The 21,559-nt window shown below is 55.2% G+C and overlaps 1 protein-coding gene across 2 annotated transcripts in view; it reads right to left on the bottom strand.

Annotated features, from left to right (window-relative positions):
• TMEM63B (transmembrane protein 63B) overlaps window positions 1–21,559 on the bottom strand; it is a 48,824-nt gene that overhangs the window by 6,745 nt on the left and 20,520 nt on the right. The window contains exons 2-16 of one of the 2 annotated variants that reach the window (XM_075412768.1): window positions 12,750–12,948; window positions 12,049–12,128; window positions 10,179–10,217; window positions 6,484–6,574; window positions 5,622–5,659; window positions 4,701–4,843; window positions 4,383–4,434; window positions 3,985–4,093; window positions 2,907–2,977; window positions 2,012–2,092; window positions 1,754–1,877; window positions 1,531–1,664; window positions 1,250–1,387; window positions 830–983; window positions 457–563 (exon numbers count right to left, since the gene is read on the bottom strand). In XM_075412768.1, coding sequence (XP_075268883.1) covers window positions 457–563; window positions 830–983; window positions 1,250–1,387; window positions 1,531–1,664; window positions 1,754–1,877; window positions 2,012–2,092; window positions 2,907–2,977; window positions 3,985–4,093; window positions 4,383–4,434; window positions 4,701–4,843; window positions 5,622–5,659; window positions 6,484–6,574; window positions 10,179–10,217; window positions 12,049–12,128; window positions 12,750–12,926 — 1,538 coding nt within the window. In that variant the 5' untranslated portion in view covers window positions 12,927–12,948. The remainder of the gene's footprint in view (window positions 1–456; window positions 564–829; window positions 984–1,249; window positions 1,388–1,530; window positions 1,665–1,753; window positions 1,878–2,011; window positions 2,093–2,906; window positions 2,978–3,984; window positions 4,094–4,382; window positions 4,435–4,700; window positions 4,844–5,621; window positions 5,660–6,483; window positions 6,575–10,178; window positions 10,218–12,048; window positions 12,129–12,749; window positions 12,949–21,559) is intronic. The other variant, XM_075412769.1, reaches the window with a different exon arrangement.

Genomic DNA, 21,559 nt, shown 5'->3' with positions numbered 1-21,559 from the left:
TGCCTCACAAGCAGCACACTCCTAGTGCTCTGCACTTCAAATACCTTCCCTATGGCCATAAGCCATAGCAGCTAAGGTGATTTTCCCTTGGAAAAGCTGCGACTTACACATGGGTACAGGCACACCACACCCCTGCCCGCTCACCTGAGCCAAGACCTCCCTTGCTACTAGCACTTCTCACAGTGACCAGCCCCAACTCCTCCCAGCTTTCTTCTTCTTGTAGACCTACGTCAAGTTCTGCTCAGACAATCGTGCTGTGCAACAACAGCTACAGACTGGCAAAACAGCTGTCCATGGCAGACCCCAGGTGTCCAAGAGGTGCAAAATAACACCACACTTGGAGTGGAAGACAGAAGTTCAAGCAGAAGGATCCAGCCAGGAGTTTTACGTCAGTGAGAAGCGTCTAGTGGTCAGGCAGCAGGCTGGGATGACTAAACAGGTGCTGGCTGTCCTTACCTGGTCCAGTGCGCTTCGAAGAAGGCAGAGTAATACACGATGGTGGGCAGCAGAGCAGAGAAGCACCACAGCAGCAGGGTGGGGAAGAACTGGGTGATGATGGGGTTCTGCAGCGAGGAAAAGAAGAGACCAAGTGTCACACGGTGCGGCAGCTCTTGCGCCTGCCACAGGTACAGCTGCCTTTGCTGACGCTGGGTCCCCAGCACTGCAGCTGCCACTGTGCCCTGGCCAGGCTCTGCACCTCCCTCCCGGTGAGGTGGACAGGACCTGGGGACCGCTGACAGTCCCTCTCCCTAACCCTCCCCGGCAGGGGCTGTTGTGCCTCAGGGTGGTTCCCAGCTACCCATCCTGCAGCCATCTCCAAAGGCCTTACATTGAGGTACTCCACAGGCTTGGTGACATTAAACTTGTCCATAGTGGTGATGATGATAGCAGGGGTGGTGAGGAAGAAGAGGAGGATGAAGAGGACCACGTTGATCACGAGGCAGCGGATCCACCAGATGAAGCCCCGGATGGAGAGGTGTTCCCTGGAAGGGGGAAAGGAGGACATCAGGATGGCTGAGTTGGGGAGAAGGGCAGGTCCAGGGCCTCACACATGCTCTATGGCCCAGCCTGCGTGACCAGTGCTTTGGGCGCCAGCCCAACGCCTTCCCCCTCCAAGTCAGATCAGACCTCTAGCTCAGCCCAGCTGGGCTTCAGCAAGAACAACTCCTTCAGTTACCAGAGGAGCAGACGGGAAGGGTGCACCCCTTTCCCACTGGCAGGGCCTGCTAAGCCCCACACAGCCGCTCACCAGTAGATGTTCTGTGGGTCAGGGGCGTAGCTGACGGTCCAGTTGGAGACGTGGAGGGACTCGCTGCAGGAGGAGGCCCTGGGCTCCCCATGGCATGCACAGCCCTGGCACTTACAAGCGTTGAAATCTTTGAGGATTCTGGAGAAAAAGAGGGAGATGCTGACACAGTGGGCTGGCAGGGACAAGCTGAGGAGGACGCCTCAGTGCTGGCATTCCTCTGCTTTAAGGCAAGAGCTGGGACAAGTCACCTTCCTGGGGAGGACAGGATTCTTTGCACTCACATGGCTGTGATGGTCTCATTGTGGAAGGTGACAAATGCCATCCCCAGAGGCTTTTCATTCACCTTCTCCTTCTCCCGCTTATAGTCATCTTTGAGCTTCTCCTCCAGCTTGGTATAGTACTCGATGGCCTCCACCTGGGCAGAGGGATAGGGGTCAGAGCTGAGACCTGGGGACACAAGGCCCCATGAGCCCCACTGCCCAACACCTCCAGCTCTTGCCCCACCTCCTCACAGCCCCTGATGACACAGCAGCACAGGTGGCCACAGGGCTTGGGGTTGATCATGGATGGGGTGTTCTCCTTGCTCTGCAGGTTGGTGAAGTAGATTCGCCCACGCTCAGCTTTCTTCCTGAAACAGGAGAGCAGAAGAGAAGGAAGGAAGGAAAGAAAGAGGGTGGCTCAGAAAAGCTCCTGTGGCACCAGACTCGAAGGGGACCCCGCAGCCCCTGCCCACCATGCCTTCTCTCCCAAACCAAGGGTTACCTCTCTGCATCCAGGAACATCAGCCGGGCCACATCATAGCAGGGACGGGCCTCCAAGACCGTGCAGTTGGCGTAGGCCTCCCTGAGGATGGGAAGCACCAGTTCATCACACATGGCACCAGAGACTGTACCCTCAAGCAGACCCCACGCATCCTGCCCCAGGCTGAGCGTCAGGGTGCAGAGCAAGAGCTCGCTGGGGACATCAGGGGAGCCTGCAGGCTCTGTCCCTTACAACAGAAGCAACACGTGGGACAAACACTACACGCTTCAGGCTCTGGCACGTGGAGCCTCTTTGGGCTTTCGCCCTGCGGCTGCAAGGCACCACTCTGAACCCACACCCCCTCTCTGCCTTCACAGGCTGCAGGGCTTGGGGTCGGAAAGAGGCAGCAGGGTTCCAAAAGGGTACAACGCATTTCTCCTCTCCCCATGGTGCTTCTAAACATGGCCCTGACAGTGTGTTCACTGAGGTCCTGACGGAAGAGGAATTTAATTTTTTTATTAAAAAGAAAAATCTACTTTTCTACAAGGAACGTGATCAGAGTAGAAGCAGCAGCACAACATCCTGTAGTCACTGCTCGAGTGACTCCTTCCCGCATCTCACCTCTGAATTTGAATGCGTCTCAGGCCATGCCCTTTCCACTACCTACCACACTGAGCCCCTGTGGCTCTGCAAGAGATGGCTGCCCATATCCCATGACACAAAACCGAGGACACCGCACATTCAAATAGAAATTTGTGCAGAAAAATAACAGATGCCCAAAATACAAGCATTCACCGATTTTGACTACCTTTCTGCTCTCAATGTATTATTGTCCTTCCAGGTGACTCTAGCACTATCCCAGTGAAAACATCCCCATCACAGAGCAATCTTTAATTAGGGACACAGTGAGACTCACTCAAAATGCTTCTTGATCTTCTCTGGCTCAGCATATTTTGAGATCCCATTGATGAAGAGAGTTCGCTTAACCTAGAAGGAAGGAAGAACGAAAATATAGCAGAGGGCAGGTAGATGTGGATGGTGTGAAAGGCCAGACTGCAGCAAAACCCTCCAAGGCCTGAGTCAGCAACGGGAAAGGGCAGCCCCATCACTTCTGGCACCCAGGGCTCCCCCTCTCACAGAATCACAGAATGTTAGGGGTTGGAAGGGACCTCTGTGGGTCATCTAGTCCAACCCCTCTGCCGAAGCAGGGTCACCTACAGCAGGCTGCACAGGACCTTGTCCAGGCGGGTCTTGAATATCTCCAGAGAAGGAGACTCCACAACCTCCCTGGGCAGCCTGTTCCAGGGCTCCGTCACCCTCAGAGGGAAGAAATTCTTCCTCATGTTCAGACGGAACTTCCTGTGCCTCAGTTTGTGCCCATTGCCCCTTGTCCTGTCACTGGGCACCACTGAAAAGAGCTTGGCCCCATCCTCCTGACACCCACCCTTCAGATATTTGTAAGCATTTATTAGGTCCCCTCGCAGCCTTCTCTTCTTCAGGCTGAACAAGCCCAGCTCCCTCAGCCTCTCCTCATAGGGGAGATGTTCCAGTCCCCTCACCATCCTTGTAGCCCTCCGCTGGACTCTCTCCAGTAGCTCCTCATCTCTCCTACACTTCCACTAGCTGCTGGCATCCTGCATCCTGGTGTGCTGCACATGGACAGTGTGGGGGCTTACACTGAAGCTGCCCACACAGAAACAGGGGGTACCTTTCAGAAATGAAGCAGGCAAAAGCAGCTGGGGCAACCCCTGAGGAAGGCATGGGGTCTCTCGCACATGTTCACCCAGTACAGGCCTGTCCTGTTTCCCCACAGGTAGTCAGGGGCTGCTGCTCTGGAGATCTCCCTTTGCCCAGGTAGAATAAAAGAACAACCGAAACAAGACAGCCCCAAAATGCTGCAGGAAGCGGGGTGCTCGTCACTCTCTCCAAGGCCACTTGACTCGACAGAAGGGCATGGGAAAATGTGCCTGGGAGAGTGGCCAGATCCTGCTCACCAAGTCATCCTCTTTGTAGCGCATCTTGGAGGTGTGCCGGCGCATGCTGTACACCGTCAGCAGCAGGTACAGGAAAGCAAAAGACGTGTGCAGCCACAGCAGGTTATTCCTGTCACAAGGGAGACCACAAAGGTCAACGCAAGGTTGCCGCTACAATCCTGTGTATGACTGGGCAGGCCCTGAAGGTGCTGGGGCCACAAACAGCGTAACCAGCACAACACCCACATGCCCTGTAACCAAATTCCAGGAGCTCAGCCTGCAAACTGGAGCAGGCACAGCAGCCTTACGGTGAGGGCAGAAAGGCAGCCATCACGGAGGTGAGGCTCTGCAGCCAGTGGACGTTCACAAAATATCCCCTGAGGGCCTCAATTAATCATCTCACCCCTGCCCACACATACCCAGAATTCAGGTTAGCAATAGTTGTCCTCCCAAAGCTGTAGGCGTTGTTTTCTAGAGAGAAAGAGGCAGACACAGGCATGTTCAGTTATACCAAGTGGCACAGAGCGTCACTGCGGTGGGACATGGCAGGAATCTCACCTGTAGAGCACCCTGAAACCCAGGCTGCCCAGGATGACCCTCTGGATGCACCACAAAGTGGGACAGGAGTCACAGTTTTTCTGTGTTAGTCACATCCTGCCTTCCACTGCTCCCCAGTGGTCTGGGCCATGGTGTTGAAAGCAGCTCCCCCAGCCCAGCCAAAGGCTCCCTGCTCTCACCTAGCAGGTCCCCTGAGAAGTTGACAGGTAACACGATGCCCACGGAGAGCACACCCACGGCCACCAGCAGCCCAATGATGTGCCTCTGGAAGGACAGGTAGTGCACTGCATCACCCCCGCATTTGTCCCGGATCTCGTCGTCCCTGCCAGGGAGAGAAACACAGTCAGGCAACCTTTTCCAGCACTTGAGGGAATGTAGAAAAGCACAGGGTCATGGCTGTCCTCCTGGTTCGAGCCCACACAGCGCCCCTGGTTCTGCCCTGCAGAGCTGTAGCCAGGCCTCTGGTGGGGAACCCACCACCTAGTCTTGAACAAGCCTGGGCAGAAACCTGCCCATACAATGCTTACTGCAACCCCAGCTCCCCATGCCCCTGCCCTTCACCTCCCAAGATGGGCAGCCGGACCGACACAAACCCCACCTCACACCCTTCTGGTAGGCCTTGTCTCCCCTGCTGAGATACAGGATGGCTGGCACTGCCCCACAGCACTCTGAAGCCAAGAAGTGCTTTGGAGACTACTCTGAGCACGGTCAGGTTGGAGGTGTCTCCCTGCATCCCCCGGTCCACCCTTCACTGCCATTCCTTGGACAGTAGTGCCCCTAGCAGGAGTCCCATGGAGAGAAACATCTCTGCAGAGCAGTGGTCAGTGTTTCTGAGATGTGACTGAGGCAGGGGAGACCTGGGCTGGGTCGTCTTCTCTGTCAGACTCACTGTGTGACCTTAGTTTTGGCTTTAGGACTCCATCTAGTCCTGTCTTTGCTTGTCATCTCCAGAGGACACACTTTGCTTGTGCTCTTCAAACAGAGGGCTGCAGCAAGCGCAGTGACTTCATGCAGCTGTATTGCGCTGGGTGTCCCAACAACCTGCACTACCTCTGCTTCTTCCCCTCATGCGTCCCCACCACAGGTCCTGGGGCACTTACTTTATCCTGAAGATGGCTGTCAGCCAGGAGCAAAAACCCTGTGCAGAAAGAAGACAGGAGGGTTTCACATCACCTTTGTGTTCCCATATCCCTGCTCCCTTCTTCAAAGGCTCAGGGGACCAGGCTTGTGTCCTTGTACCTCCACAGTCTTGGCTCAGGGAGGGACAGACCACTAGCACCCAGACATGTAAAGCCACGGATGGGCCAAGGTGAAAGAGATGACAGTGCTGCTCCACAGGGCACAACACAGGCCGGACCCTGCCACGTGGCTGTCCCCTACCAACTGGCAGATCAGCCTCCCAGGCAACCACGCATGGACTCCTGGCTAGCATGGGAGCTCTCCATAGCCCAGGGACACCCAGAAAATTCACCACACAGGTACTTTAGGCACCATCGTGGACAAGAGGAGGTCTGCAGGGACTGGTAAGGCAGGCTGGGCCAAGCCAATGCTCCTTAAAGGACACCTGGAGGAGGAACATTTCCTGGGAGCTTCAGCACCCATCCATCACACCTCATTATCCTACTGAACTGCACCTCCCCTTTACAGAGAAAAACAGCAGCAGCGGTAGACAGCGGTGTGAGGAGGAGCCATACACCTTTCTCCTGGAAAGTACTGTTTGTAACGCTGAGATGATAGGTTGGACAGTTGTGTGTTAAGCCACAGGGATGTACAGCCTACTTATTTAAGCACATGTAGAAGCCATGTAGGTACATCTCGAGCTTTACAACGCACACACACACTACAAGGTGTGGGAGCTAAGGCCTAGGGAGGAGCAAACAGTTTTGCTTCTGAAGAGCCCTTGATTCAGACAAGCTGTGGGCTCCTGGACACTCAAGATGTTTGACTCTTGCTGCTACTCACGTTGTCCCTCTGGTCGAAGTCCACAGAGCTGGAGACAGAGGTGAGGCGCTCATAGCGGTCATGGTTGTCAGAGTGCAGGGCGGAGGCTACGCTAAAATGACAAGTGGGAGGCGAGGGAGAAAGTTAGAACAAGTGAGGAGGCAGCCTGGGCAGGAACCAAGAGCACCCAGAAGATCAGAGGTTAATTCAGCTCAGTTTGCCCCAGGTGAGACAGAGAGAGGTGAGATCAGAGAGCAGAGGGCAGCAGTAAGCAAAGACCTCACATGGCACCCTGAGCCCAGCAGCCATCACGGGCTCGACCATGGACGCTACTCGCTCAGCATCTTCCTATAGGCACCCGCATCATGTGGTGTCCTCTGCGAGGAGGGGCTGGCAGCGGCTGCCATGGAGGAGAGATGAGTTCTGTTCAGCGCAGGGTTTAGACAGAGAAGAGGAGGTGGGAACCAGAAGGTGCTGCAACCCCTCTGGCTCCAGCGTGGCCATGAGCCGGCAGCCCCAGCAGCTCCCATCCCGGGGGACCGCATTCACCCTAGGGAAGGGGAAGGCTGGGAATCTGGTGGGCTGCATACTGCTACGCCAGGCCTCCTCGCCCTTAGTACCTCAGTGCAGGGAAACCCAGGAGGAGGAATGCAGCTGAGCCCCAGCGGCTGTGCTGCCTGGAGCTGGGCTGAGCCCAACCTGCTCCACAGCCTCAGCTAGGCCTCCTGCCTGGAAATCCCTCCAGCAGGAGTGGGGCAGGCAGCTAGAAGTGAATGACCGCAGGCTAAAGGACAGGAAAGCGAGAGGGGTAAATACCCCAGACCGCTTTACTCGAGGTGCAGGGTGGGAGCTTGAAGAACCTGTAGCAGAAGCATCCAGGGCAGACAATAGCCCCCACTGCAAGTGGAGGCAGTGGGCAGCTGGCAATGGAGACAAGAAAATAGTCCAGAGACCTAAATTAAATAGCACTTGCACGATGACAACAGCAGGCTGGGATTTTGGAGGTGCAAGAAGAGACATGGCTGATCTGCAGGCTAGAAGCAAAGGAAAAAAAAACAGATGAAAACATGGTCTCCCTGTAACCAGCACAGGCTCAAGGAGGATCAGATGGACAAGAACCCAGAGAAGCAGCAGCTGACAGACAAGTGCTAGAAACGAGGTGGATGACACTATGGGAAGGAGAACAAGCAAATACCCTCGTGACCCTGTCAAAGGAAAGACGATGGGACACGTGGCCTCCCTCAGAGCAGAGCAGCACCTGCTGAGTCCCTAGCTGGAAGCAGTGGAGCGAGGGGAAAGCAGATTAGCTGAAGGTCATGGGACTACGGGAGTGCAGATGAGACAGTGGTGTGCAGCCTTGCGGCTGTGCAGCCCAACACCCTGCTCTGCCAGAGGGACAGAGTGAGCTTCGACCAAGCTCTTGGACCTTCAGCCCTTTAAAACACCAGAGGCCTTGCAGCTGGGCGCAGGGAGCAAGGGTGCTTCTGCTGTCCACAGCCCTGAGGAGAGTCCAGCACGATGACAGGGTGTGCTTTTGGCTCCCGGGTACGGGAAAAGCAGAGGGCAGAGCACAAGCAGTACTCGAGGGAAAAGCTGAGAAGAGTGCCATGTTACGAGATGACCAGGCTAACTCCACTCCATCCAGCAGGATGCGGAGATCATAACTGGGATGACCGGCGATGCTGAGAAGACAGAGGGTGCCAAACCTTGGTGAAGATGGGAAGCAGAAGAGGGAGCTCCAACCGTACCTGCACCTGGAGGCTTTCTAAAGCAAAGCACTAAGAAAGCAGGTGGAGGCAAGGTTGCCCTGAACTGCAGGATTAATGATGGGACCCAAGAGGCCTTCTCCACGCCCACTACCCCACGTTTGGTGCTTGCCCTTCCAGCGAGGGAGAGGGACAGGGTGTGAGGCATGGCTAGCCTCAGGCTCCAGGAGGGGAGGCCAGGCATGCTGTGGAAAGGGCTTGCTGTGGCGCAAGGCAGGAGGTGGCTGTGTGGGTGGCAAGCCCCGCAGGGCTCTGATCACTGCCCTTACACACAGAGGTGCGGGTAGGTTGCCACGACCTCCCGGAGCAGACCGAGTCACCAATTCAGAGTGCCGATGGCTTCCGCAAGCCCAGGCAAGGAGCAGGACAATGCCACTTGCTGGTTCTCAGGCAGAGGGACACGTCAGGAGGATGCCCGCCGCACCAAGAGCGATGCTGCACATTCAAGGGCTGTGAGCACTAGGCAGCACACGCATGTCCCTAATTCACCTCCTGACACCACCCCAGCACAGAGAACAGCTGGGATGGGAGGGTGCCACCAGCCTTAGAAGAGCACAGCCAGGACAAGGTTTCCTTGCTGAGGTCCCCAGGCTTTTGGAAGTTTCTGGCTACCAACACCACTCCAGCTCAAGCAGTAGGTTTCGGGGGGGTCAGCAGAGAGCTCCAGGAAGCCCAGATGAAGAACAGGAGCAGGAAGAAGCAGCCCCCTGGAGAAAGACAAGTGCTCATGAGGATAACTGAGGTGGCCACCCTGAAAAGGCTCAGAGCATGACAGTTCTGCTACCTCTGCCTTACTCCCCCCACAAGGTTGTTAGCAGTGAAAAGTTGCCAGACACACTCGAAGCAGGGCCAACCAGTAGTGAAGCACTCAAGCATGAGTGAGGAGTCCCCTCTGTGCCAGGTACCACAGCCACCACCACCTGTTTTCACAACTCCAGTTGCTCTGCTCCTTTGGCGGCAAGGAGCAACCACAAAAACAGGAGCATCCCCGTACCCTCTCAAGACAGTAGCAAGCTCCTGCATTGCAAGCGATGGAGTTTGAGTAGCAGCCTGCTGCCCTGGCCGCAGACACGCGTTAGCCTGGCTGGAGCAACCACTGCAGGCTCTGCACTGCTGGCTGTCTCCTCTCCAGTGTACACCACCCAGCCAGTCAGCAAGGTACGGGGGGATGCTCTTTTCTTAGATATAAAAGCAGCAAAAAAGAGCAAAGAGCAGCGAGGGAGGGTCCATGGCGATGCTTAATGGGCAACACCAGGCCAAGGTGTCGGAGGATGCCCTCAGCAGTGCTGAGGGAGGAAGTTCGCTTCTCCAGGGGCAGAGAGAAAGGACAAAGGTGTTGCCTTCCCAGGCATGCTGCCAGCCAAGCGCAGGTGGCAAGGGACAAGGGCCAACACTTGCCCTGGTTGTGGCAGCCTCATGGGGTGAAGGAAAGAGAGGCAAGTCTTGTAACTGCCTGCCAGATCCTCTCCATGCACCCGCCTGCCCTTGCAGCCGGCGTGCGAGCAGCCCTCGTGGCACCCTGGCACGAGAAGGATCAGATAAAAGAGGCTGCCCTGCACCTGCGCGACCTGAGCGTGCTGTGGACTCAGACAACCAGGTTTATCTTCTTCACCATCAGGCAGGACAGCTGGACGTGGGCAGGTAGAGCAGGGTATGTGACGTGGCACCCTCTGCCTTGGCCAGGACTGGGGGCTCCTCGGCACTGCTGCCCTCAGGGAGCATTTAAGGCCTACGAGGGGAAACTCAGGGTGCATCCAGCTGTGGTAGTGGCTGACACAAAGGGGACAGAAAGAAGAGCACGAATCCACCAAGAGGCACAAATTCAAGCCCAAACTTCCAGCCACTTAGATTAGTTCAGAAGCAAGAGAGAAAACTGTAAGAGAAAAGGAGAAAGTGAGAGAGTGTCAGCAAGAAAGAGAGAAGAAACAAGTCCCTGGAAAAACGACATACTATTCCCGCTCCTCTCGCTCCGTCTGCCAGCGTCGGCGCCTGGGGGCACAGAAACACAAAAGGAGAGGTTACAACCATGGGAGCAGGCGCTGGGTCTCCTCTGTTGCGGGCAGCTATGTGCTCAACAGGGCTCCACACTGTCCTGAGGAAGAGAAACCTGCCAACGGTCAGGCTGGAGAAGACCTTCCTTCCAGAGCCCAGTGCTGCCCCAGGCCACAACACTCTGTACCCCTGCTGGCCCAGGGGCAGAGTGCTTTGGTGCCAGCTAACGAGCAGCTAGCTTCACCGTGAAGGTGGCCTGGAGCCACACTGTAGGCGTCCCAGCGAGCTCCTGAAAGATGGAGCCAGGCAGGACAGCCTGCCGGGGCTGCCCAGCTGGCATCTGAGCTCCCCTTCCATGCCTCCTCCCCACACAGGCAGCCAACACACTCACACCCCACCCTCCCAAAAGGGTCATCTCACCCCACAGATGGGCCAAGCAGCAGGGGCTCCTCCCTGGGATCTCGACCCTGGTGATCCACAGACCTTACCACAGCCACGCTGTCCCTCTCCCTGCACTTACCAGCTCTCCCTTGCCAAGCAGCTGGCACCCCTCTGCCTTTCTGCCTACAGCCACTGCTCCCATGGTGCTCAAGCATCACCTCGAAGAAGGACCAGCCACTGAACGCCAGAGCTGTGCAGCCCCTGTGGCCACCAGCCTGCGTGTGGGTCCAGACAGCTTAACCCTGAGGACCTGCTGCCCTCTCCCCAGTAAGGTCTCACCCAGCTATTCCCTTCTTTTCGCTTTCCCTCGAGGCCCCCGTCTTGACGATTACCCCTGCCAGGCCAGGAAAGGAAGTAGAGGAGCCACAGGAACGCAGCTGCTTATCTAATGCTGTCCAGGACCGCTTAGCTAAACCAAGAGAGTTCCTGGTTTGGTGCTGGAAGAAAGCAACTCTTACTTTTTTCCACTGTCACGCACGGAGCACTCAAGAGCAGCTTGCCCGAGTTTACAGCATGAAAGGAACCAAAGAGGGTGGAGCTCAACTCCATACAAGCCTTTGGACGTGATAAGCGCGTGGAGCTGACCAAGGAGAAGAACCACCTGCCACAGCCAGCCTTCAGAAGCCACCCTTTGCCTCCAGCACATGACAAAGCTCCACGGGCACAGTAAACCATCCCTGGAAAGAGGCAGACTACCCGCACAACCTCTCTAGCTTAATCAAGGAGAGTTCCTTGCTCTGCACTGGAAGAAAACAATCGTTGTCCTTCCTGCTGCTGGCAGCAAAAATGAGCATAGCATCTCACTCTGCTGAGGAGCTTCCATCCCCAGCAGGCCCTAGCTTTTGCTGACAGACACTGTAGCCCACAAATGCACTGGACAGGAAGGATCCAAACCAACTCATCAGCACTTGGGATACAAGCTAAACTCACATCAGCACAGCAGTACCGCACCTGGAAATGCAGTATACCACTTTCAAATGCTCTGAATGTGAACTGCATCCAGCAGAGCCACAAAAGACACCTTCAGAGGCTCAACAAAGCCTTCATCGTGGCAGCCCTCACCCTTCCTGTGACCTCTTTTCCTCTCTGCTCCCTGCCCTCCAACTGCTGCTCCTCTGTAAAGGCCCCTGCACATCTCTGTCACTGTAGGGACCATAAGTGATATGGAGCCAGCGGAGACAATCCCCTGTGCTGGGACAAGGATGCTGCAATAAAAAAGCTGGTAAGCAGGGATTTTTGCTGTTCCTGGAGCTCAGGGGATACAACTAGCATGCTCGCGTCTCCACTCCAGCTGCCTCCAACACACACAAAGCGATTTACCACTTCTGCCCCACAGCAAAGACAGGTACCTCTTGGGCCTTGTTTTCCTGCCCCTCTCCCTGCTTACCTGTCAGCATCGGTCACCAGGGCCAGGCGTCCATAGTCCCAAGCAACTTTACGCAAAATTGAAAAGACAAACAACAGTGCCTGGAAGAGAGCAAAGGAGAAGCTGTGAGGTGAGGCATTGTCCAGCTCTGTCCTTGTCCACTGCGTGCATAGGCACAGGGACAGGGAGGGGAGGAAGGGACAGACTGCTCAGCTAACAACACACTGAGGCCAGGGGACAGCACAAGTTTCCCAGGGCTGTCAAAATCAGACTATCTGGATTGCTGTGGGAGGCAGAGGTCCAGGATGCAACACACAGTAGCTAAGTTAGCCACAGGATCAAAAGGCCCTCGGGTGCCAAGGAAGTGAGATTTAGGCTACAGCATCTGTGGTCCTGCAGTTCCTAAGGAGGAACACACAGAGCCTTTGAGTGGGTAAAGCTGCAGGGATTTGGCACCATCAGTGGGAGCCTTGGCGTGCAGGACTGACCTAACCTGACCCAGGTCCTTAGAAAAATTTGCAACACCCTTCCATGGTCTCAACGCAGTGGTATCAGAGTTAAGTCAATAGTGGCTAAGCCCGCAGCAGCTAAGGGACAAGAAGTCAGCCAGCTGCAAAGTCCAGGATGGCGTTTGGGGCCCCCAACTCTAATCACCTGACCACAGCCCTCTCTTCATGGCTAATTAGGGGAGAAGGTGCTGAAGCAAGGGTAGATAGACTTACGAGAAAGCACATAAAATCGAGGGCTAGCACGGTGGGCACCCCGCCGAAGGGCAGCCCCTGCAGCACAGTGCTGCGGATGCGGGCGCTGTAGCAGTAGTCCTTGGTGCTGTTGTTGCATGTGGAGGCTTTGCAGGCGGCCCCTGCTGAGCCCAGCGTGGCGATCACGTAGGGAAGCATCTCTACAGCTTCATCGTCTTCCCTGGGGAAAGGAGAGAAAGGCCTGGTTAGACACATGCCAGCTGGACGACAGCATAGCCCCGCTGGGGTTAGAGGCCGACCTCGCCTGCTGCCTCCGGCTCCTCTGCACTACAGGATTTCCCTCGGAACCAGTGTCCAGGGACAACGTCATCTGGAGAAGCCTGCTGAGTTTGGGAGGGTGCTGGAAGAGCCTGGGTGCTTCAGCAGCTGTGGTCCCAGCACACACAGTCCCAAGCTCCCTTCCCTGTTCCTGCCCTCTCACGCCATTTTGGAGCACCTCCTTCTCCCCGACTACTCCTCCTGAGGACTCGGTGCCTCGGCCCCTTCCCCTTGGCAGGGAGAACACTTAGGCACAGTAAAGAATGACAGGGTGGGGTGGTGGGACATGAAGTCATGTCTGGACGGTGGAAACAGACTGCTACAGGACAGCTGCTGCATCATGATCCCACCATTTCCTTCGCCCGGCTTGCACCACGAGCTTTATGAGGCTGAAACACCACCCCCTGCTCACTGCGGGCCCCAGCAGGGACCCGTTGCACCCCCGGCTTGTTTTCTTTCCTTCCTCTGACTTGGATGCATTCAGACGCAACTACGCAGAGGGCAGAGAGGAAGCTTAGGCTCTACTATTCAGCTGGTGAAATATTTTTTATTTCAGCGCCCTCCCTGAATTGCTACAAGACCCGCAGCTGGGTTCGGGTCAGTGTCACTGCAGCATCACTGCTTGGACACGGGAAGGTCTTCCTCCTGTGCAGAGCAGCTCCATGGGTAATACACAGAAGACCACGCTAGCAACGGATAAATGCAAATTGAGCATCACTAGACCATGTCTAGAAATGACAAATTGACAGCAGAAATACAACAGCTTTGTGGAACAGGGAAGAGAAAACCCCATCAGCTGCAGAAGGAAGCAGCGATAACAGATGAGATCTAACCCAGGCTGCCAATCCCTGAACCACCCCTCTTACCCAGCACCCACCAACCACCCCAAATCCTTCACAACCACCATGCAGAAAGGCTGGCTGGCATAGCACCACTTCTGAGCAATGCTCAGGGGCTGCTTACCCAAGCCCAGAAATGCCATCCTGGTGGGCTGGACAAAAGAGCCACCACTCACCCAAAGCACGGGAAAGCCACCACCATGCCCTGTGCTGGTTTCAGCCTCCTGCCACCAGCCCTGCTTTGGATGGTGACAGTAGCAGAGAGGGTGCAAGGCTCTTCCCTCCAGCTCACGGGTACATCCCGGCATCACCCGCCTGGCTGCAGGGATTTATTAGCATCACAGCACAACGCTGGCTGGGTAATGACCACCAAACCATTCACTGTGCTGTCCTAGAGAGCTCCGCTCCAAAGTGATCCCTCCTGGATCAGCTGGGACGGACGCACAGCTGCAAACCAGCCGAAGCACCGACAACAAAGGGCACGGCCACGAGCAAAAGCCCGGCTGGCTACAGGCATTGAGAGGGTCAGCCAAACTGGAAAAGCCACTAATACCTCTGTTAAGAAATATTCATAGATACAGAGCTGGAGCAGGGCTGCTGGGAGCAGAAAAAGGGAGTGGAAAAGCAGTAGAAGAAAGCCAAGCCATGAGACGGCAGCTGGGAACCAACTGGGGAGCCAGGCAGGATAATTCACCCCAGCTGAACTAACGGGAGACTCCGAAGCTCCAGGGGAGAGATGGGAAGAAATGACGGGATGAGACTTAAAGGAAAGCCACGGGCTTTCGAGCGTGAACAGTTATAACCCCTCTATTTTTACCTCTGAAGTACCAGCCTAGATGGACTCATTGCAAAGAGAAATCTCCCTCATTCCTCTTTTTGGGAATCTTGTAAACTTTTAGGTTGTAAATGATATCTTACAGCAACGAGTTCCAGATGTCAAGTAAATGGCTACGATCCCACTGCAACTCCACAGCCTTCAGGTCTCCTTGCATAGTAAGAAAAGGCAAAGAATAAAAGCCTTTGCTTTTTCTAGACCTACTAAGCTCACTGCTGTTAAGTGCCCTCTCCTTCCTGTGACACGAGGTGTCTTCCAGCTCTAACCACTCTGACCGCACATCCCCAATATATCTCCTCTTTTGACCCTACAGAGAGGTGACCAGAACCGCATACACTATCCCGGGTAGGGAAATGACCTTGACTGCCAGAACAGCATCCTGATGCTCTCAGCATCTCTCCTTACACTGCTCCTCGTGCGGCTGAGCATGATTTACTTCTCTGATGGCATCCTTGAGTACTGAGGAAAACCATCTCAGTAACCAGCCCACAATGCTGCTGCCCTGAGTAGCTGAGGTGTTTAGAAGCCAGCCACGTCCCAGAACAAATCATTCCTTCCAGTACACCCAGCTGTACACTTCTCAGTACCCGCTTTTTCCTTGCCTCACACCAGTTTGCTTCACACGGTGTCACTTTGGAGTCACTGCGTCTTGACAAGTCTGAACAACTCCAGGGTATCCAGAGATCTTGGGTACTTCACTGCACACCATCTTTTCCAGGTCATTAACAGCAAAGGACCTCACCCCCCTGCTAATCATATTGAAATTGCTCATTCACTCCCATGCTTGCTTTGTGGACCCTTGGCCAGTTTTTGATCTAGGATTCTAAGTCTCCTCCAGTGGACAGTTTTCTTAACAGAGCTTTGTGAGGAATTTCAGAGGTTTTCTGAACATCCAAGAAAATCACACAAGCTGGCTGAATATTACCTGTTATTTTACTGAAGTACTGAAAGACTTGCAACAGATCAGGGAAGTATGATTTTTCCTCTGCAGAGACCAAACAGTTTACCTCATTCTTGCATGTTTTATAGCCCCATTTTCCAGTCGTCTTTCTAAAAGAAACAAGGCTTATATGCTCACATTGCCCACGACCTTACCATAATCATTATTTATACAAACCATTACGTGTTCAAGACAAACTTTGCAAGCCTATGGGTAATATAAGCCACATTTCACAGAGACAGGTCCCAGAGATGTATTTGTTTTTCTAAAGCCTAGAGGATGGACTAGAAGGGACCAGGAATAAGCCTTCCCAGCCTCCCCACTAACCTCGCCAGGACAGCCAGTAATGGAAAAGCTGTGGCATATGCCCAAGGGTTACACTGGCTTTTCATCAGCCCAGCCAGGTGGCACAGCAGCAGTCAGCACCATCCCTAGGGTCTGCAACCTCCCGCCCAGCTGGTGAGCACAAGAAAGGGCTCCCCATGGAGACAGAGGTGCTTCTGGTGCGTGGGAAGGCTGGGAGAGCTTGCAGGGATGTCCCCAGCACTTCTGCCCTTCCAGCTCCCCCAGCTGCAGACACATCTGTCAGCAGGCTAGAGGCGACCTGCCATTACATCACTTCAGACACACCGAGGTGTCCAGCTTCTTCTGGGGTTACAACACGAATTAGGGAACTAAGGAAACCTCGGTGACCATCTCTGCAGGCTCAACTGATAGTGCTTACCTAGCACCCTTTATCTGAAGGCCTTCCCCAGGAGCTTATCAGCTGAGCAGGAGGCTGGCTGTTCTTACCAGGCACAGCGCAACCCATGGGTCTGGCAATACCTCTGTCTTCACACTCCGTTTGCACCTAGGTCTCCACAGCCACTCCAGGGAACCCTCTGTCCCCACCCTTGACCAGGCAGGGCACGCCGAAACGTGTCCTGTGCTGCAAGGCGCATGGCTAGTGCCGGAGGCAGCCGACGTTGGGTGCAGCGTTTCAAGCAAAGCACAGGTGGGGAGGAACGGCGGCGCTCGCAGCAAGCACAGTCTCGCAGCACAGCAGCATCCTTCCCGATTACAGAAAGGAAACTCCCTCCAGCAGCACAGGAGGGGGAAGAGGACTTCTCCAGCAGCAACCACCCCCCTCCCCAGACACACACCTGATGCCCTCCTCCACCCACAGCAGAGATGATTTTGCACAGCTTTCTGTTCAGATGCCACTGCCTGCTTCTGGGGAAGGACCCTGGATACCTCTTTACACCTACGCTGCTACAGCAGGTGAGAGAGCCCCTGTGATCACGCAGGCTGTGCCGTACTGGGAGGGGGATGTGGTTAAAGGCACCTTTCCTTGTCCCTCCTTGCCCTCACTGGCTGCAGGACAGGGCGAGATTGCCTCCGCCTGGGCTGCGATGCCAACCAGCCCGAGGCACCCAAGCTATTTCCTGACTGCAAGCACGGACGGCTTCCACCACAGCACGCAGCTGGGCCAAGGAGGCAGAAAGAGCAGGACACGACACGAGGTCCCACACAAGCCCTGGAGCCTACCCCTCCAGCACTCTGCACATTTAATGCTGGCTTCCCCAGAACAGCAAGGACAGCACAGAAAGACTTGCCAAAAGGCATTTACGGCTCTTACTCAGCAATACGGGACTCCATCCCCTTCTCTATGAGCAGCAGGAAGCGGAGAGGGAGGAACGGCAGTCCCCCTGCCTCCCCTACCCTTGGAGAAGCCGGCTCCCTGCCCTGCACCGCAGCCTCCCTGTCCCCAGCAGGACCAGCACATCCGTGCTGCCCCACATTGCTACCCCTGCCCGTCAGGAGCAGAGGCGTCCCGCTTCCCAGCCGAAGTCCCTACAGCACATCCCTGCGCAGCCTCCAGCGCAGCCCCCGGCTGCCAAGCCCTGCGCAAACGCAGCCCCGGGAACGGCTGCTCTCGAGGGCTTGGTGGACCCAGCAGGGCAGAGGTTCTCCTCCTCCTCTTGCCTTTGGCCTTGGCCTGCGGGTAAGCACAGCTCGCTGGGTTTTACCCTCTTGGATGAGCACCCACACGGGAGCCAAGCAAGTGTCCACGCTCCCACCTGTCCACTGCGGAAGGAAAGAGGGAAGAAGGCAGCATGAGGCTGGGAAGGCCAGGATGACAAGCCTTAGTCCTCACAGCCTGAGACAGCCACGGAGAGTGCGCATCACGATGCTCACGGGGTCAGCCCCACAGTCTGGGCAGTGGGGTGACAACCAGCAGAGGCCCAAGGGGCTCTTGCAGGGCAGGGGACCAGGAGGCACCCGTTGAGGAGGCTGCCTGCCCCACACTGAACTCTGCCACAGCACAGCACGGCCTGAGCATGGAATAAAAATAGCACTGCAGGCCCTCCCAAGTGAAGCATTTCCCATTCTCCTCGACAGCTCATCCTGGACTCTCTGCCCCTCACGCCCACCACTCGCATCCTCTGCCAAACCCCTGGGACCAGGAGGAAAGAAGACAGAGAAGGCACTCTGCTGGGACTCGGGCAGGAGTGATGCAGAAGCTGGACAGCCGGCTTACAGACGCACTGACATGGGCAAGTGTCTAGCTGCGTCCTTCCAGCCACACCACTGATGTCAGCCAGACATGAGGAGGAGGCCTGAGGAACGCCTGCAGAAAAATATAAATCAATAAAGCATATGCCTGTGCTTGCAGCTGGAACGACGCAAGCACACAAGCTACGTTCATTTGTTCTCTCATCGGGAAATGTGAATAACCCCATCTGTAATTAAAACAGCGAGCTTGTGCTCCGGTAGAGACCTATTAATTTACGGGAATGTGACAGTCTCACAACAGGCTGGGGGCACAGAGACAGGCAGCCGGATACCAGCAGGTCTGGGGTTAGGATACTAGAGATTTGCAGATTAAAAAAAAACCCAACCCACAATTTGCTAATTCTCTAGGATATGTTGCTCAGGAAGGTGATGTGCGTTTTGGTTCCTGGCCCCGGAGGGTGCTGGGGGAATGGCCTGTACCTTGGAGACCTGCTCGTCTAGGGTCCCCTGGGTCTCCCAAGCACCATGGGTGATCCATGCCGTGACGCCAGGGACCTGAGCCCGGAGGACTTGCCACCCTGAGCCCTTGCCTGCCAGGGCAGCACAGACCTGCCTGTGCTGGGCACCCAGGGACCCTCATGCACCAGCTAGAACCCAAGGTGGAGGGAGCTTTTCCATCCCCCAAAAAGCCACGTAGGCTACCTGTATCTCAACAGCGAAGCCCAGCAGAGCTCTGTGCAAACCACCTGCAGCCACAAACAGACCATGGGCAGAACAGTCCGACTCTTGGCAAGCAAGCCGGGAAAAGACGCAGGAGAGACGGGGAGAAGGGGGCTTGCAAATTGGCTGAAAGCCTTTCCCAGAGCACAGCAAAGGAAAGGGGTAAATAGCACTCTTGCTGCAGACAGAGCAGTGGGAAAGCTGCCCCGTGCCATGCTTCAGACCTGGGGCACGGGGCTTTCGGGCAGCTGAGGGCTGGAGAAGTGCTGACAGGCTGGATGCAGTGAGGAGGAACACGATCTGCAGGCCAAGGGAAAAAGCATCAAGAAGCAAATGTGCTACCAGTGCATTTCAAACAGGTCTGGGCAAAGCACTGACAAGCAGGTAATAGGGATCAGTCCTGTACCACCAGGAAGGAGGAGGGCCTGCCAAAGCCCTGCACCTCTCCACCTCCTCTGCATCTCCTCCAGTCAATGTACAAAGCTCCCTGCATGCTTCATCATCTGTAGGAGCTAGCCAAGCAGACACCAGGCCTCCAAAGCTTTGATCTGGCAGGCTTGGCTTCTTCAAAGCAAAAACTAAGTGCACTCTTGCCCTGGGTCCAAAGCCCTTCCAGGTGGCTTTGCACCAGGCCTCATATATCAACCAGTGAAGGGCATCACACCTTTTTTTGTGTGTATCAGCTCCCAGCTCCGGTGCTGGCAGGCACCGTCCCTGCCACGGCCAGCCCCTGGCCCCACGCTGCTCAGAGCACCGTTTTGCGGCAGCTCGCGTACGTCCCGCTGCTCGGGAACCCCTGCTCCTCTTGTAGGCACAGCTGACCACACAAGCGACTCATCTGCGCTGGGACAGCGCCTGGCAGGGATGGAAGTACGCTGTAACAGCAGGGAGCCTCTGGATCCACGAGAAACTTGGGTTTGGTTTTCTCCTAAAGACAACCGAGATGTACACAGCTCACTTCATGAGCAAAATGGGAAGGAAGCATGGCTTCCCCACCTAAAAGGAGGAAGGGAATTCCTCCCAACATTCCGTCCTGAACCTGCTAGAAGGTGATTCTGAAGGGATACAGATGTTTTGGAGACCCCTGCTTACCTCCCAAGGCTCAGTACTGGGCTGCTTCTTCATTTCAAAGGCTTGAAACCAGGTTATTTGAAGAATTCCCTTCCCTGGGAAAAACCACTCCGCAAGCTGAGGAACCTCAGCATCAGGGAAATCTTCACATTTCAGATGAAACCAAGCCACTTTATTTCCGCAACTTCATCTTGACAGTCCTCCCTTGACCAAGCCATACAGCCCCTCCTCTTTTTTGGAGGTTATTTTCTCATCCACAGTTTTCACTAAGGAAAAGAGCTTTTGGGTGCTACCTTCCATGAAGGTCAGGGAATCTGCCCATTTCATGACACTGTCCTCTTGAGGATCACCCAGGAAAGTCAATCACCAAACCTTGCCTTTGAACATCAGCAAACCCCTTCATGCTGCCTTCGCCTACCCGAAACTGTCTGCCTTGCCAAGTGATACAGATTTAGCTCCAGACAGCTAGGTCTTGTTTATGCCTCTTTTTTACAGGAACTCCCTCCAATCTGTTGGTAGCGCTTTCAAGTCGTATGGTGCCCTGAACATAACGTACCATGCCAAGAGGGGCTGTACCATGGCTCAAAACCCTGCTACGCTGTGGTTCAGGCTCCTCTCATCTTGGCTGGCTAATCTGTCCTCCGCCTAAAGGCCCTTTGGTCTCTCTGGCTCTGCATTTTTCTCCCACGTTGCATCTTGCTGCCCTCCTGCCTCAGTTTTCACACTCCTTTGGACTGGGTGCTCCAGTGCAAGGGGTGTCTGTCCCTGCCTGGCCATCAGGGAAGGGCTGATGGTGTCCCCTTCCCCTCCAGGGAGGTTTGGTGGACCAGCAGCACCCACGCAACACCAAGCTGCAACTCAGCTGCCAGCACGGCAGCCTGACTGTCTCCATCTGGCTACCAGGAACCAACACAGCCACAGCACCCAGCCTCTCTGCACCACTGAGGAGAGGTCCCCAGCCCCATCTTGTTTGACTCCTGAAAAACACCTCCCTCCCCCCTGCCCCCCCCCCCCCACTGGGAGCCCATCCATATGTCCCACCCTAGTCCACGGCAAGTGCCCATCTCCTCCTCTGCCATCAAGAGCAAGTCCAAACCCATCCAACAGTTCTCCATGTCAATCAGCTCTTGGTCTGCACAGCAGAGTCACAGCCAACCTGATTTGCATTAAATTTTGAGTGTTAGATTTCATGAGTCACTGAATCAAACACTTTAGTTCCAAATATATCTACCTGTCACTTTCCCTTCAAGCTCCTGGGCTGTAAATCTATCAGAAAGAAATCAAGTTTGTCTGCCAGCTTGTACTTTATAGTCTATAAAGAAATACCGCTTGCTGTGTGGCTTCTCTCGTTTCCTGTAGGCATATGCTGGTAGTGACACAGCAAATGCAACATAAATAAGTTGAGTGGTGAGACTGATGAGATGCTGGACTTCACGCTGTATGTTCTGCAGAGCAGTGGCCATATGGCAACCAAACCCTGGCTGGAGCTAAGTCCCAGAAGACATAGTTTCCTCATCTATCACCCAACACCCCAGCAGCAGCAACTCTACCAATTCCCAGTGGACGTTTACTGAACCCACGGATGGAGACTCCATCACCTCTCAACACCAGT

The sequence above is a fragment of the Opisthocomus hoazin genome, chromosome 2 (assembly GCF_030867145.1).
Source record: "Opisthocomus hoazin isolate bOpiHoa1 chromosome 2, bOpiHoa1.hap1, whole genome shotgun sequence".
In the NCBI taxonomy this organism is placed as follows: domain Eukaryota; kingdom Metazoa; phylum Chordata; class Aves; order Opisthocomiformes; family Opisthocomidae; genus Opisthocomus; species Opisthocomus hoazin.
Note: the sequence above shows the minus strand (reverse complement) of the source record. Positions and strands in the feature narration are given on the sequence as shown.